The sequence below is a fragment of the Falco punctatus genome, assembly GCF_963210335.1.
Source record: "Falco punctatus genome assembly, chromosome: 8".
NCBI lineage: Eukaryota > Metazoa > Chordata > Aves > Falconiformes > Falconidae > Falco > Falco punctatus.
Window position 1 is genome coordinate 15,779,770 of NC_137588.1, and position 16,672 is coordinate 15,796,441.

General features: G+C 45.5%; 1 protein-coding gene across 7 annotated transcripts in view; it reads left to right on the forward strand.

Annotated features, from left to right (window-relative positions):
• The window catches only part of RAPH1 (Ras association (RalGDS/AF-6) and pleckstrin homology domains 1), a gene marked incomplete at its 5' end in the record, with an annotated part of 119,737 nt that extends 103,309 nt beyond the window's left edge, over positions 1-16,428 (forward strand). For 4 of the 7 annotated variants that reach the window (XM_080400247.1, XM_080400246.1, XM_080400248.1 and 1 more), the window contains 5 exons: positions 1,276-1,374; positions 1,982-2,102; positions 3,016-3,123; positions 3,705-3,847; positions 8,450-16,428. In XM_080400247.1, coding sequence (XP_080256373.1) covers positions 1,276-1,374; positions 1,982-2,102; positions 3,016-3,123; positions 3,705-3,847; positions 8,450-10,420 — 2,442 coding nt within the window. In that variant the 3' untranslated portion in view covers positions 10,421-16,428. The remainder of the gene's footprint in view (positions 1-1,275; positions 1,375-1,981; positions 2,103-3,015; positions 3,124-3,704; positions 3,848-8,449) is intronic. The other 3 variants (XM_080400252.1, XM_080400249.1, XM_080400250.1) reach the window with 1 other exon arrangement.
• Positions 16,429-16,672: the final 244 nt, after the last annotated feature.

A 16,672-nucleotide genomic window follows, 5' to 3' on the forward strand; every position in this document is an offset into this window, starting at 1 on the left:
CAGTTTTGTGCCACAAAGATTCACTAAGCTGGGAAATATCTCTAAAACACAAACATATTTTTGGAGAGGTGAACAGCAAATACAAACTGAAAGGCCAGTTCTCACTGAAGTCCAAAATGGATTTGTCTTTGCATGTTTGCTTCCTTTATTTATCTTGAACCTTACTGTACAAGACAGATGCTGTGCTGTTTTTAAATATAACATTTGTATGCTAGTATATAATATTAGCTCCCTGGTCCTAAATATTAAATTTCTGAGAGGTTCTTCTATTTCTATATAGCCAAATTTTTGAACAAGTCCAGGAAAAAGATGGCTTGTTAGTAATTTTTTGTGCTTCTGTAGACTCTTCTTTGTTATACAACATGTATGTGAAAGAGGCTGGTAGTGAAAAACGAAAACAATTATCTAATGTCATCATTAAATTAGTTATTATGTTCTGTTTATGGAGATAAATACGTTCATGTTCATTTTGGAATATCATGTTCATTGGAAGCCAGCAGGAGAAAATACTCTGAAAAGAGATTAAAAGGTCTTTGAGATATGTTTCAGTCTTCAGTAAAAACAAATACCTACGATCATCTAGCATCTGTGTCACTGAACTGTAAGCTAACAGAGGGAATGATAAGAACTTGAGTATTCAGAGTTGTCTGGACAGGTGAGACACACATGACTTCTACAGCATGGACAGGAAACAACTGAATAATCCATCCAGAATAATTTCCACTGTCTGATATTTTAAAAATACCCATTTCTTTCTTGACTGCTGGATTGATAAATTCTTTTTTTATATGTGCATGTGGGAGCAGCAGGTATTTTGGATGATAGTCAGTAGGGTGGGGGCCTTGAAGGCTCTACAAGCTGAAAATAGGATTGTGCTTAACAATTTGTGTAGTGTCTCACTCAAGCCATACAAAAGCAGAGAAGACCAGTGTGTGTTTTTCGCTCCGGTTTGTTTTGGTGTGAGATGAAGGTGAAGTATCAGTGGTCTCCTTCGGTGGTGAGTTAGTCCACAGAGCAGTGAAAGGAGACCACTCTTTATGCTTTGGCAGTCTCTTGCCTGTGCATGCTGGACACGGTGCCAGTCTGTGTGTGAGGCAGTCCCCACTGCCACCTCCTGAAGTACTCTCAAACATTTTCAAGTGGGCTCAGATGCGGACTACTGTTGAAGAGCTTCCAGCATTAAGTTTGTCTGTATAGACCTCAACAGATAAATGGCTTTCCTTGCATTCCTCCTAGCTATTAAAATATTGATGAGGATTAACAATTTTTCTGCAGCATCCTCAGATCCAGAAGAAATCCCAGTATATCAAGTATCTTTGCTGTGACGATGTAAGAACTCTACACCAATGGATTAATGGCATCCGCATTGCTAAGGTAACCTCCTCTAGGCAGCCTTGCACTGTTGGCATGAGTTGTTGTGATTATCTGTGTAAAACCCTTTACAGTTACTAGCAAAATACGTGCTGAATCAAACTACCCTCTGTTTAACTATTCTGAATGTGAAAGGTACAATCCTCTTTACATATTGCATTACCTGGCAGAGCGGTTAGGCTTTGTTGATACGATAATTCAGTAACTGGGCCCTTTCTTCTTATTTGTGCTGCACATCTGTCACATGAGGAAGTTTTAACTGACACGGCTAGACTTTAACCAGTTCCCTTACAGATATTAAAAGGAAGGCTTATGGGAAAATAGAATTGAGAAAACAGAATTGTTTTCTAAGATGCCAAGGTTGGCTTAGTTTATTCACTGCCCCATTTCTTGCTTGATGCTGTCTCTTCTAGCATAAACTGGTTTTCTTTCTTTCAGCAGTTTGTGGATAAACCAATCAATGTTGCCTGAGTTCCTTAACAGAGCCTGTTGTTTCTCTCTGGGGGGGAAAAAGGTGGACTAGGGAAGCCAGAGAGAGGTGGAGCTCAACGGTCTGAAAAGGGTACGCAGCCTATATAGAGTTGTTAAATGTCTTTGTCATTTTGCTTAGTACGGGAAGCAACTATACATGAACTATCAGGAAGCATTGAAGAGAACAGAATCCGCATATGACTGGACTTCCTTGTCTAGCTCCAGTATCAAGTCAGGCTCCAGCTCATCTAGTTTGCCAGGTAATAATGTGATCTGTGTCATAATAGAAAGATTTAATTACCTTTGTTATTACCCATTATCTGGAGACCTCGGGAGAGACTATTGCAGGAAATGGACTATTTCTCCGAAGTCTTTTATGCTATGTTTAATCCAAACCATAGACTTTATATTTAACATATTTTTATAAAACTTTTTTTATTATATTACTCGCAGCGGTGTATGGTTTTGGAACATACAGAACTTTCTTGCTCGCCTTTGAAAAAGAATGTTTTTCTGCCGCTGAGAGAACTTTCATTCAAATTCCTGATGCATCTGTCTTCACCTTTTTGAAAAAAGAAATCAAATACATATTTTAATGGTGCATGAAGCGTGTGTGTATAGCTCTTAAACTGCTTTTGTTGACTGGAATATTTGAAGTTGGATAATGAGGAATACTCCCTGTCCAAAGGCAAAGATCCAGACAATCTCTTTAGAGACAAACTTTGAAAATACTGTTTCTGTTCCTGTCAAACTCTGTGTGCCTGCAGTAATATGCTCTGTTTTACCTCTCAGCAGGACTGGGACTGTTTTTTTGTAGTGCATAACAGTTTAAAAATAGATGAATGGTTTGTGTAGTCTCATTTCACTGTTCAGAGCTGACTGACGCTTTGCCAGCTTACTCTGAACCCTTAGGCAAGTTTCATTGAAAACGGGCTATTGTGTGAAAGGGTTTTGTCCGTCACAGATACAGGTCAGGAAGTAATGCTGCTGAAGTGGAAAGGTTCAGAAAGTAGCCTGTGAGAATGCTCTAAGCAAATTCAGCCAAACTGGGAAGGCACTGTGATTTTTCAACTCTGTAGCACAGCTTGCCAGGTGTAGTGCTAAATTTTCAGTTACTGACAATTTCTCCATCCAAGCTGGGTGTTTTTCTGATAAATTTTTTTTTCTTGTGAGGAGCTGAGCCACAGCCCACCAGCCATGCATGTTCTGCCAGAGCTGCAGTCCAGCCTGTGCCTAGATGCTATTTTTCCCCAGGACAGCTTGGGACTACACAGAAAGCAGGTACCAGGCTGGATAAATTGGTCTGGCAGTTGCTGCTGTTGTCTTTTCAAGATACCCTGTGGACCCAGAGCACTAGTTGTGGGATGTGCATCATTCCTTCTCTTCCCTTGAGGAATGGAGCAGGCGGAAGCAGAGCGCTGCCTTGGCTAGCATGGTTTGCCTGCCCTCAGCCGATGTCCAGTGTCTTTCTAAGGCTGCGCGGGGAAGGAATGCTGGAGAGAGCAGACTGCATGCATTGCATGAAATGAGGCTTTTCCCAAAGCGCAGGAGTGGTTCAGTGTTTCAGAACCTATTCAGCTGTGGTGTGTTTTTACTTTGCAGCGTATCTGACACGCTGTCATCTTTATGGAGCTTCAGATTTGGTTAATACCAGGGATCTGTTGCACTGTTTTGTTTTCCAGACAGAATGGGCCTGGATGTGAGCTAGAGCTTATGCAGTGGTTAGTGGGAACAATGCCCTTTGGTGGGATAACATGTTTAATGATTGTGACCACTAAAATCACACAGGGTTGCATTATAAGCACACCAACTCTACTCTTAAATTCAGAAACATATGCTAACTGTTTCTTTCTTCTAAACAGAATCTCAATCAAATCATTCTAATCAGTCTGACAGTGGAGTTTCTGACACGCAGCCAGCTGGACATGTCCGTTCCCAAAGTATTGTCACCTCCATGTTCTCCGAGGCCTGGAAACGAGGCACTCAACTGGAGGAATCCAGCAAGGTAACAAGAAGACTTTAGTTTGAGAACCAACGCCCAACAAAATGTACGAGACAGAGTGATACCTCTTCCACCTCTGTCTTGAGTGGGATTTCTTTTTTTTTTTAACTCTCTGTTATTGACATACACTGCCATATAATTGTTATTTCAGGAATCACTTTTTCAGGGAATTCAGCCTGGGAACCTTCTGTTCTTGCTGTTATTTGTGTGCACAGAGCCCTCTGTTCTTTGAAGGCATGATACAGCCTTTCCCATAGAATCCTATTCAATAATGTTGAATAAAGACAAAATAAAAAGATCAGCTGTTAACAAGTTGAATGAAATTCTTTCACTAAGATTTTCCTGCAGTTGACTAGCCACATCTTTCCATTGTAAAGATGTGAATAACTGAGACCTGAAGGCAGGTATATCCATTTAAGAAGTATTCCAGTAGTTTTTACGCAAATATTTTCTATTATATTCAGTGGAAGTGGAAATAGTAACCACAGATACGGTCAAAGCAAAAGTGCTAAAATTGACAGCAGTTGTGGATTGAGGCAGATTTGGTGTCTTCTGTTGCTGGTAGAGAGTTTACAGAAGATCTGAACTCACTGAAGGTGGGGCTCAGGTCTGTCATGGTTTTGTTGGTTTTCTGTCCTTTCTGTGGTAGTTGACTGGTGTAGTTCCCAGAGAATGCTTCCAAACGCAGCAGAATTGCCGCTTAAGCTGGTTTGTTGTCAGGCGCAAAGGTATTTCCAGGCTCCTGAACAGCCGTGACGTCAGTATTAACTGCGGCAGTTACATGTGGCAGTACACTGGCAGGATGCTGTGAGAAGCTGTCTTTACTCCTATCAGTTTTGTATCTGCCCCAGACCTCAGGTTCAAGCTAAAGAAGCAGACTTTTAAAAACTAAACCCACAGGTCACTACAACTGACACTGGTGCATCAGATAAGTAACTAAAAATAAAACGCAACATCATGTTTTCAAATGAGAAAGCACATATGGCACAATGTGAAAACTGACATGGCTGCATTCTTTGGGATTCTTAATGTTTCTGGAGTGCCTGCTGGCTTGGAAATTGTCTGATTCTAATAGTAATGTAGTCCTCAGCCCAGGAATGTAGCTTGCTAAATTGTGATCCAAATTTTTCTACTGCATGAGTGCAACACCTGGTGCATGTTCATCAGCAGATGGCTTGTGTATGTGTACAGGGTGCATCATTTCTGCAGAAGCGGGGTAGATGAGAAGGATATGGCACTTGAGGCTGTCTAGCATGTATCCAACAGAGGTGGAAGAGTAGTGCTATGAGAACTGTAACGTTACTGTTTCCTAAAGGTTTGGGTTTAATACGAAAATCTTGCCACTAAACTCTCTGAGGTTTTAGAAAAAAGTTTACCACAAACGGGTCACTGTTTTTATCAATTCCGTAGTGCTGCTGGCAATTACGCATTTAAATAAACCCCAAGAATTTTTGTTATCTGATTAAAACCATCTTAAAATAAAAATATTTGGACTGCTCCCTGTTGAGGCCCATCCATGTTTCAAGATTTCATCAGTTTGAATTTTTTCCTATGCACAAATCCAAGAAAAGGTGTATTTCTCTTCCTGGTGCGTAACACAGGTGAATGGATTGCCCTAGAACTTTCAAAGAATCCAAATTAAATGAACTGTGTAAAATTATAATTCAAAGCCATGTTAAAAAATTCTGAGTAAATTGGTGACAAATTCACCTTCAGTGAAACTATAGTACATGCTTTTTTATCCTGTACAGGTCTGGCCCAAGGAATTTAACTAATAAATCACACTGGCAGCGGAAAATGTTAAACTGTGTGGCAAGAAAGGAAACGACAGTGTTGAAAAAATTGTAATTTACATGAAAAAGTAGTTGCAGTGATTGTGAGACATGCTGTTTTAGGCAGATGAGTCTCCAAACAGCTATTTCAGAAGTATTTGTTCCACAGTGCTTTGGTGACAGAGCTGACGTTAGAAGTTCATATGGGCAGGTTGCTGCAAGTGGCAGAATTCACGGGGACTTGTCCAGCATGTCTCTCCCCGATCTGCAACAGCTCTCTCCCTCCGTGCCATCCTCGTCTCATCCCCCTCCGCCAGCCGGGCAGAAGGGAGCGTGCTTTGGCTCAGCAGGGAGGTGGCACTGAGGCTGGCCAGCCTGCCAGGCCAGCAGCCGGCTGCTCAGCCAGCGTTCTGCCTGCTTCTCCATCATTTACCAGGTGCCAGTAACTTCGTAACAGTTTCTTGACGTTGAAAATGTGTTGAGATTTCTGTCTGTTGTATTTGACTGAAATTTGCTAACCAGTCAAAAAGCAACCGGCGTAGGAAAAGAAATGGCAAACAGACCAATTGCCAAAACTTTTCTTAGGAAAAACAGCTAAAAAAACCCCAAAAACAGTTATTTTAAAAAATATATTCTACTCTTTTTATAGCGTTTCTGATAGTTCCAGGTAGTCATGAAGATGCATGTTATAAATACGGATTGATAGTATGCAATGAGTACCTCTTCACGAATCGCAGAAGCATGTCACATTGTTTTAAGGATGAACAAGGACAATGGTCTGTTTCAAGGTTCTGTAAACAAAGTGTCACTGAATATGTTTCTGGCTGTGGAAATTTAATTTGATTCTGTGGAGATGGGAGGGGCTTCCCCTCCTGAGATGCACAGTACTCTTTTTTCCCCTGTCCGGAGTGTTTAATTTGCTCACTGTGAAAATGACTGTCTTCAATGGATATGAGGAAAATTCCTCTCTGTTTCAAATAGATGTAAGATTAAAAAACCCCACGCTTCCCAAAATGCAGGTATTCTGTCCACTCCATATTTTGAAAGAGCGCTCTTTGCCCAAAGAATACTTTATTCATCTGTTGACGTTCTTCACAGTTGGGCAGATCTCCTTATGTCTAATTTTGCTTGTGAGGTTTTGAACGCGTTGTTTCAAATGGGACAACAGGCATCACCATGTGTGCTCACGGCGTGTGCGTTCTAAGTGACGAATTCAAGATTCTCCAGGGTCTTGCCATTCAGGGATAGCTGTTTTGTTATGCCTTCGTCTCCCTCTCTGTTTTATGCCGCTTTTATTTTTCCTGTTGCCTTTTGCTGTCTCAGGTGTCAAAAGCGAAGCTCAGCACAGCTAAGGTCAGCACACCCGTGGTGCCTTATACAGGGCACAATTAAGGTCAGGTGGTGCTACTTGAAAATTTATTAACCTGAGTGGTTGGGGGAATGGCAGTTTACAGACTAACGCTTGCAAGAGATAAAGATTTCTCTCCTGTGTTGTTATGTGAACACCTTGATTTAGCTCCAGAACTGTTATACTCCTGCTTTCTAGACCTAATGTGACAGGTAAAGGCACACCCCATGTGTGTTGTAAATCACCGTTTGTTGTTTCTGATTCTAATTCTTTTGGTGGTGTTCTGCCCATAGAGAAACTTTGTGCACCTGTGTTTAGAACAAAGCGATACACAAACCTGCTCATACAGTGCAAATGAGCGTAATCGGGCTAACTTGTGGCAAAGTATCTACTAATGAAGCATAGGTGCCCAGTGTGGTCAGTTGCTCTGTTGGTGTTGTATTTCTAATGCATGTTTGGGTTCTGTGCCCTGCACTGTGAAATTCACAGCTTGGCTTGTAGCTAAACCACTTTGTATTAGGAGGATGTTTGTAAACTTGAGTAATGCAATTATGTTTTTAATTTTTTAACAGGAATGTAGGCTTACAGGTTTAGAAAAACAATTTTAACTTGAGCAAAACCCAACCAGTAGACTAAAACATTGCCTGCGGCTTTCCCATTGCTCCTTCCCTTAGCTTTTCCCTGTCTTTCTTTTTCTGCTTAACGTAATAGTTGCATGTAGAGCTTTTCTTTCAGAATCTAACTTTCTTTTGCAGATTTCTAAACATTTCCTTCTGGGAAAATTTTCCTAGGAAACCTCAGTTCTCCCTCTCTTTCCTCATTTTTTTTCCTTGCCAGTCTTGGATATCAGAGCATGTGGAGTAGGTGGATCTCAGTAGTATTCCTGCATAGAGCTTGCCCTTCATATGTTTTGGAGCCGCTCAGGATTTCTGCGTTTTGTAACACTGAGCCGTGTAAGGCCTGAGCTAACCAATGTAAAGCGTGGCAAATGCTCTGGGAGGCACGTATGGTTTAACCCTAGCCTTCCCGAGCTGAGGAGATGCCCGTGGAGCCTCTCGCTCTGCCTGAGGTCCCCTGTCAGGCCTGTGGCGCCCTGGGGAGCGCTCTCCTTGGGTCACTTGCCCAGAGGAGGGCCAGCACTTCTCGCTGGGCGCAGCTGCCTGCCCCACAGAAGCCACACGGCTGGGGTGTTGTTTTCTCCCTGACATTCAGCCTAGCCCGGTAGACCTGGCCGCGCTGGCCTTGCCCGCCGCCCCCCGCCTGCCCGGCAGGCCGCCTGCTCCCGGCTTCTCAGCGCGCAGAACCGGCTCTTGCTGCCTTGTTTTGCTAATGCTTCCTGCATGCTGTAATCTGCCGCTTAATTTGTAATGACAGGCACATGTAGACCTTGACTTTATAATCTCTTTGTCTCCTTCCCTCCCTCCCTCTCTCTTATCTTTTTCTTTTTCTCCCTTTCCACTTCTACTAAAAATCCCTTCCCCATAGGCCCGTGTGGAGCCCGCAGGTCGGCCCTTCGCGTCTGCGGCACCTCCTGTGTCCCCACAGACAAAAGTGGCGACCCCCTACACAGCATCACAGCCGTCCCCTCCGCTGCCCCCGCCGCCCCCCCCGCCTCCCCCTCCCCCTCCCCCGCCCCCCCCGCCCCCCCCGCCCCTCCCCAGCCAGGCCGCCCCATCTGCAGGCTCACCCGCCGCCATGTTTGTCAAGTACAGCACCATCACCAGGCTGCAGAACGCTGCCCAGCACGGCGGGCCCTTTTCCAAAGCTCCTGCTGCACAGCAGCCCCCCCCACCCCCCCCGCCCTCAGGAAAGCCGCAGATACTGGTGCCCCCCAACGGGGTCATGCCGCCCCCCCCGCCTCCCCCGCCTCCCCCCACACCCGGCTCGGCCATGGCGCAGCTGAAGCCGGCACCTTGTGCCCCCTCTGTGCCACAGTTCACGCCGCCGCCGCCCCCCCCCAAAATCCATCAGGTTCAACCAAACATAGGCCAGGCCACGGCCACGTCCTTGTTGCCACCTCCTCCTCCTCCAGTGCCGGCCCCGCCACCACCCCAGGCTCCCCCAAAGCCTGTCATGGCAGCTCTCCCCCCACAGCCTGGCGGGAAGGCGGGGTCGCCAGGGGTCACGCATGTCACCCCCCCGGTGCCAGCTCCCTTGCCCCTTGCAATAAAAAAACAGCCGAGTGTCACCTCTCCCCAGGTGCCCCCGCTGCCCCCAGCCCCTCCCAGTCCCGCTCCCCCGCCGACGTTCCCAAAGCAGCAGAGCTTCTCTGTGAAGCCCCCTCCGTCCCCTCAGTCCCCAGTGCCATCGGTGGTGAAGCAGATAGCCAGCCAGTTCCCACCCCCCCCCGCCCCGCCTGCCGCTGAGCCCCAGCCTCTGAAACCCCTTCCACTGAGCGGGGCGCCGCAGTCGCCTCCAGCAGTGAAGGCGAAGCCCAAATGGCAGCCCCCTCTGGCTCCCTCGCCAGATTTCCCTCCTCCTCCACCAGAGAGCAGCTTAGTGTTTCCTCCTCCACCTCCTTCCCCGGCTTCCTCTGCAGGTTCTCCCCCCCCTGACAAGTCAGGGTCTCCAGTCAAAAAGACCAGCAAGACATCAAGCCCCGGAGGGAAGAAACCACCTCCGACACCTCAGCGAAACTCCAGCATCAAGTCTGCCAGCTCCGCTGAGTACCACGAGTCCAAGAGACCTTCGGTGGACCGCCTTGTCAGCAAATTTGCACACCCACCAGAGCCGTCAGGGTCTCCTTCCAAGGAGTCGTCACCTCCTGCAGCCCCTCCAAAGCCAGGAAAGCTCAATCTCTCTGGGGTGAGCCTGCCCATTGTCCTTCCGCAAGGAGGGATCCCAGCCAAGCCTCCTGCTCCGGGCATGTCTGGGAAGGAACCTGTGGTCGAATTCCCTTCACCACCGTCCGACTCAGACTTTCCACCGCCACCGCCTGAAATAGATCTTCCTCTCCCGCCGGTTGAGATCCCATCCGTGTTTTCAGGCAGCACCTCCCCAAAAGTCGCCGTTGTCAATCCCCAGCCTCAGGCATGGTCAAAACCGTCTGTGAAAAAAGCCCCGCCGCCCACGCGTCCCAAGCGGAACGACAGCACCCGACTGACGCAGGCGGAGGCCACAGAGCCACCAGGGCCAGCAGGCCCTCAAGTGCCCACTTCGCCCAAGTCCAGCCTTAGCGTTCAGCCGGGATTCCTGGCCGACCTCAACCGGACGCTGCAGCGGAAATCCATCACCCGGCACGGCTCCCTCTCCTCCGCGCGCATGTCCAGGGCAGAGCCCACGGCCACCATGGACGACATGGCCCTGCCTCCACCGCCGCCAGAGCTGCTGGCTGACCAGCAGAAGACGAGCAGCTTTGGGGGCAGTCATATATCTGGCTATGCAACGTTACGGAGGGGGCCGCCCCCTGCACCTCCCAAAAGGGATCAGAACACCAAGCTGTCGCGGGACTGGTAGTCGGTCCCCAAGGGCCGGTGCTTTCCGTGACTTGGCCGCTCTGGGATCGGCCAGCCTGTGATCTTGCGCACTTGGAGACAATGCGGGGATGTGGATGATAGCCCCGTCAAAAGAGGTGATCTCAAACCATAGCTAAGGCTAAATGTAAAGACATTCCCCTTTTGTGGCTAGGCCCGAAAAGTCGGGAGCTTGGGGCTGCTGATATTTTATTGGGAATGGTGGGTAGAGAGGCACTGACTTACCCTTTCAGTTTCTTTTACCCTTCATATGGATTGGACCAAAAGCCCATTTTCTTACTTTTTCTGCATTTAGGGGAGAGTAGGAGGTAATTTTTTGTAGCGTCTGTCCACGTGAGACATGTTTGTGCATGTATTATAAGTGTAGGTATATAATATATTGTGCTATATTTCGTCGCAATTATAGAAGATAACCAGAATGTTTTTGTAGAATCGTATTTATTGTTTCAGTCACTATATTATCTGGAATTGGACTCTGTAACTAGGCAAATCTTACCACAAAGGTGAAGATGTAGGGGGCACCGCAAAGAAAGGCAGAAAAATAACACCCACCCCCAAACCTCTTAGCAGTTTGTGGTGGGTAAGTGGTGCAGAGCTGAGGTGTTCTGCTAGTAACTGTACATTGTCCAGTGGTTGAAAAGTACAGATGCAACATACCAAAACATTCTGGTCATAGTACTACTGAAAATGAGTGTGTTCTGAGGAGGAAAATAGATTTTATATATAGTGGGCTGGAGTGAAATATATTTATACTATAAAGAGCCTCCCCCTCCCTTCCAAATAGTTTAAAATTATACACTGCTACAAATTCTTTCAAAGTCCATGCAGTAAGTAGGATAAATGTATATTATTCCAATCCGTTGTGCATTCTAACTTTATAGTAGGCTCAGTCGTTTGTTTCTATGGCTGAAGATGAATATATTTGTGTTAACCCCTTCTGAAAGCTGCCAGGACTCCTGCAATCGATGCCGACCCACACCGGTACATCACTTGTACGTGTAATTCTTACCCTGAATGAGCAGGTAGGTTTCTGTGGAGAGCACTATGTTCTCGCACAGGCGTACACAGCGTACAGTCTCCCCTTGTCTGTGCCTGATAAGATGTGTTATCTTTACAACAACAAGTGTCTGGAAACATTTAAAGAAAGTATTGTTTGTAATTCATTAGAAACCATCAGGGAACTTCCCCTTCGGAAAGAGAGAAGGGAGTGGTAAATTCAGGCCAAGCGCAGTGGGAATTCTCTCTTTTCTTTGACCCGCCGGAGACTGCAACCAATAAAATCTGTTAATTACAAAGTTGCACTTCTAGCAGTCAAGGGAGAAGACTGGAAAAAAAAAACCCAAACAAACCCAACCCTGAGAGGCAATAACATTTGCTGGTACTTTATTTTAAGGACCCATATGAGCAGGATATAAGACCATGTATTTGCTTTTGTGTTTTCGCTTGCCATCAATTCACAGTCAATCACCGTATCAAGTACTAGAGCCCTTTCTCTTGTACTTCAGTAGCTTGATTGTACAGTCCTACCCACGTATTCAGACGTTGTGATAAGGTAGTATAGTTAGCGTAAGTGGTCTTATGTATCATGCATGTTCATTACAGAGGGGTGGTACACAGCCTTTGTAAAGTAACTACAGTACTTGGACTGTACCTACCCTATCTTCTGTTGTGGCAACTTCCCTCGTCACCATGGGGATACTGTCAAGGCTGAGATAGCAAATGATCTTACTGTTTGTCTAATTTTTCTCCTCCAAAAGCAAATTTTAAATGCTTTCTTTCCCCCAAAGAATGAAACAAAGGAAGTAGCTTGACCTGACAGTATCCTCAAGTGTGTAAAAAAGATGTAAACTAATCTCCATCACAGTAATTCAGGCTGATAGATTTAAGAAATATTGTGACAGTGTCCCCCATTCCTTTTTTTTTATAAAGCGTTTTTAAAATCCAAATAAGAAAATAAATGTCTTTGTGAATACTTTATGAATAGGAAAAAAAGCTTTGCTAATTAGAGGGGGGGAAATGACACATCTATAACTATATAGTTTTAAATAAGTACATCGTGAAAAGAGAAAAATTAATGGTGCTGTCTCTGCTGACCTGTTTCATATGATTTTTTTAAAATCTGTTTCAGCACCTCTGGAAATTGTTTTAATATTTCAGACTAGTTTTTTTGAGCAATAAGAGTATATACCATTGTGTGCATTTTTAAAGCACTGCTATGGAAAGGCACTTTTTTGTATCTTTCAAATTGTTCACAAAGTTTTGTTTCTACTATTTTTGTGCTTATGAAGTGTCCTTAAAAGCATTTGCATTGTTGATTTTAAGCGTGCTCAGTGTAGCTGGCGAATAACTTCCTAGGAAGGTTGTCAAGCTGCACTGCAGTTCATGGGTGCTGTAATCTTCAACATTGGTCCTCTTGCTGCGTTGTACTGTAGCAGCTCCTGGGGCTCATACCCACCAATGGCGCGGAAGGTGCACAGATACAGTCGTAACGCCCCAGCTGTTAGCGACGGTAGGTAAGTGGGCATGTTCTCCTGCTCCCTGGCAAGGTGCAGCTGGGCTGACACAGCCTGTGCGCCCAGATGAGAGCAGTCGGGGAATTCTGCTTGCCCCATCTGTTTTTCTTTGCCCCCCTTCCCCCAGAGCAGCTCCACTGGTGTGTGTCAGTTCCAGCCCTTTTTCTTTTGTTCATTCAGTGCGGGTACCTCTGGGCTTTAGACGTGGCAGAGCAATGTTTTGAGTGCAATTTCTTCAGAGGCATTTGAGCTTTGTTCTCATTTTCCTGTGCCCAAGTTCATTTCCTCTGTATCCCTCCCTAGATGATGAGTCCATGCTTACTACTGCAGGCTGCTACACGGCTTGCTGGGAGACAGAAGTTTAACTCTTAAGTTTGCAGCAAAACGAATGAGCGTCAGCAAAGGTGGCACCCTGTGTTCCTTCCTAAGCCAGCAGTGATACAGAAATACAGTGAGTGGCTGCAACTTGCTTTCTCTCAGCTGAGCACTGAAATTTGGCTACAGTATGGTTCAGACAGCCTGGTTGCCTCTTCAGCTTACGAGACCCCTTCCTTATAACTTGCTGTTCCAGGGTATTTACTGGTTTTGTGACAGTAAATATTTATGCCTTATTTGCAAGCAAGTTGTTTTCCCCCATCTGCACTGGTTTCATAATTGCTCCGTTTATTTAAATCGGAAAACAAAGGGGCCAGATCTCAGACATAGAGCGTGCTGCAAACACGGGCTGTAACCCTTTGGGCACTGTTAAAATGAGCGTGCGAGGGCTGAGCTTTCACACTCTGGACACAAAGGCAGCAGCTGCTTCGATTCTGACACGTTGAGTGTACAGCTGCAGCGGTGTGACATGATGAAGTGCCTGCCCTTCACACCTATTAAGGTGGGTGTCTGGGGAAGCCCTGCTGCTGCAGGGGCAGCTGCGAGCATACAGCTGCATTCGTGAATCTGTCCCAGCTTTGGTCTCCATTTCCTCTCTGCCACGCAGCGGTAGCAGCCGGGCCCTCCTGTTCAGCCAGGTTTCACTGTGCCTGCAGCACAGGTGTAGAAAGCCGGGAGCGAGTCCCTTCCGACACATCTATTGTAATTCAGGTCTTGGAGTTGCTTTAGAAGGGAAAACTAGGGGCTTACATCAGCACTAATCCCAGAGGAGAAATTATTTTAAAAACCAACCACAGGTTCTAAACAAACCACAGGCAGCGTGTTTGAGGCGGGTATGCCAGGGGTTCCGTTTAGTCTTTCAAAACCTGTGGCTAGGGGAGGAGGTCAGGCGCGTGTCTCACAATAAAATAATCTTGTTGTTTTCTGTGGAAGAGGACAGCTCCTGCTCCACCCTGTGCAGTGGTCTCCTGCGGCAAAACCACCACTGCTGGCTCTGACTTGGTGCACGACCTCAAAGCCAAAGAGCTCCTCTCCTGAACTTACTCTGCAGTTTGCTGCAGGGCAACAGTGACCGACTGACACATCAGGGAAACAAAGTGAAGGTACCTGGATCACTTTGGTTTCAGGTCTGATGGGAGAGGGAGCAGTTTTCTCAACAAGTGCATTTTAAGATTTACTGTTCTGGACTTGCACATTTAAAGGTTTTCTGATTTCTTCTTTCTGTGTCCTTAGGCAACCAGGTAGATCAGCTCAGAGATAAAGTATGACCAGTTTTTCTCTGAGTTAAAATTATTTTTTGCAGAGTTTGAGGAACCAAAAGTGCCATTTCAACAGCAAAAGGGCAAAAGAGAAATCTTCCCGTTTATTACAGAAAACTGCATAGAACTAAACTGTTTTACTTCAGTGGTACCATTGCAGGTAAATTTCTTTCCTATTCAAATTAAGATTGTAAGTGGGTCATACTATTGAGTATTACTTAAATACAGTCATGTCAAAATCAGTTGCACTCCAGGAAAGCAATAGAGAAGGTAGTGAGGGTGCAGCCAGAACGTGAGTTTGGTTTTTTCCTCCTTTTTTCATTGTCAAGGTGTAGCTTACATACCTGTTCAAACAGTGCTCCTCATTTGGAGGTGAGAGGAGTGGGAAGTTTTGCATTCTCTTGCACAACTGGAGCAGACACCAGATGGGATAGTTTCTCTTAGACCATTTTATAGTGTGCTGGTTGGTTTTAAGCGTTTGTTTTGGAAGAGTAAGTTTGTCTCAAGTTCAGTGATCTTCCTTTCTGAATTCTTTTTGTTCTGTCAATTAAAATGTCCGTGAAGACTGACAAGACCAGTGTTAGGTTGCAGGGGTCAGCACTCTCCAATACTGTGATCCACTGAGTCACAGGCTCTGTCTAGTTTTGAAAAGTTTAGGACACTAAACTGCAAATGAGGCGACAGCACATGCTTATCCCTTACAACGTAAATTTAAAGTCATTGCCATGAACATGGGAAAGAGAGCGATTTGGGTAATGACTGCTCGGTGCTCAGAGGTGCTCAACAAGGCAAGGACTCAGTGAGCTCTGTTCCTCAGGACTGCGTATCTTCGGTGAGGAGAGCGAGAGCAGTTGGAAGGGCAGGAGGAACAGGAACTAGTGCTGGACGCACAGTCCCTCACAGCAGGGTTTAGCAAGGGAAATGAGAAGGAACTTGAGTAACAGATTTTGGACATCCCCCCTCCCCCTTATTTACATGCTTAAAGGCAACTTGTCTTCTAGAAGACTTGGGAATTGAACCAACAAACTGTTCCTTACAGTGGAAAATAGGTCCCTCCCATGTTTCCCAAGATGCCAAAGATGCATTCAGAGCTAAATTCCGGGTACGCAGATGTGCACGATGTGCTTGCATCTCCCCAGGCCAAGCTGCCAGGAGCTCAAGTGCTGCGGATTTGCAGCAGCTGTTTGGTGAGAGAACAGGGCTGCCAGTGCTCGCTGTTGTGCCTCTCCTGCCTTTCACCAACACTGGTACCTGGGTACACATTTGCAGGGGGCAGGGGCAAACGGACCTGTGCCCAAGGCTCCCTGCTGCTGAATTGGTCCTTCTAAAAGGAAAACTAAACACTTTTGTCACAAGTTGTAATTGCAGATCTTGGGTCTCCTTCTAGTGGACTGCAGTGGACCAGAAATGAGAGCAGCAGGTTGTTTTATGGCTTACACTAATTGTTAGCAGTCACTGGTGATACTCTGTATAATACTGGGGATGCAAATGTAAGAAAAAAAGTGTCATTGCAATGATGATTCGTCTGTGCAGCAAACTTGTGCTGAGTGCTGTAAATACATTCATGTTTACTGCTTTAAAAAGAAAATTGCACATTTTATCTTTCAATGGGATTGCCTCCCCTCTTCTTCCCTTTTCAAAATAAAAATCAAAGCTCTTTTTAGACTGATAGCTTCAGGTTGGGGGGAGCTTTGCCATATTATAAATATATATATAAATATATGTATAAATATACTTTTTTAAGCATGGGAGAGGACAAAAGAAATACTACGTTATAGAGTACCCAATATAGATCATTATACAATGGAATATGCACAATTCAATAAAGATGTAGTTAAATTTAATTATCTGTTTTAATCCTCTGTCTTGCCATTTTCCTTTTTCATGAGTTCAGAACCCACATTGTGTTCTGAGGGCATCAGTGGTTCCCCCCCGTAGCGATCAGGTATCGGATGGCCTGGAAGTTACCATTTATATACTCACGTTCAATAAAATTGCTTTTTATTGTTCCTTTGCACAGTTCTTTCCGGTGGGTGAGAGCTGGCCGTACCAGCAGCATGGTGCACACCAATTGCAGGTCTAAAGAGG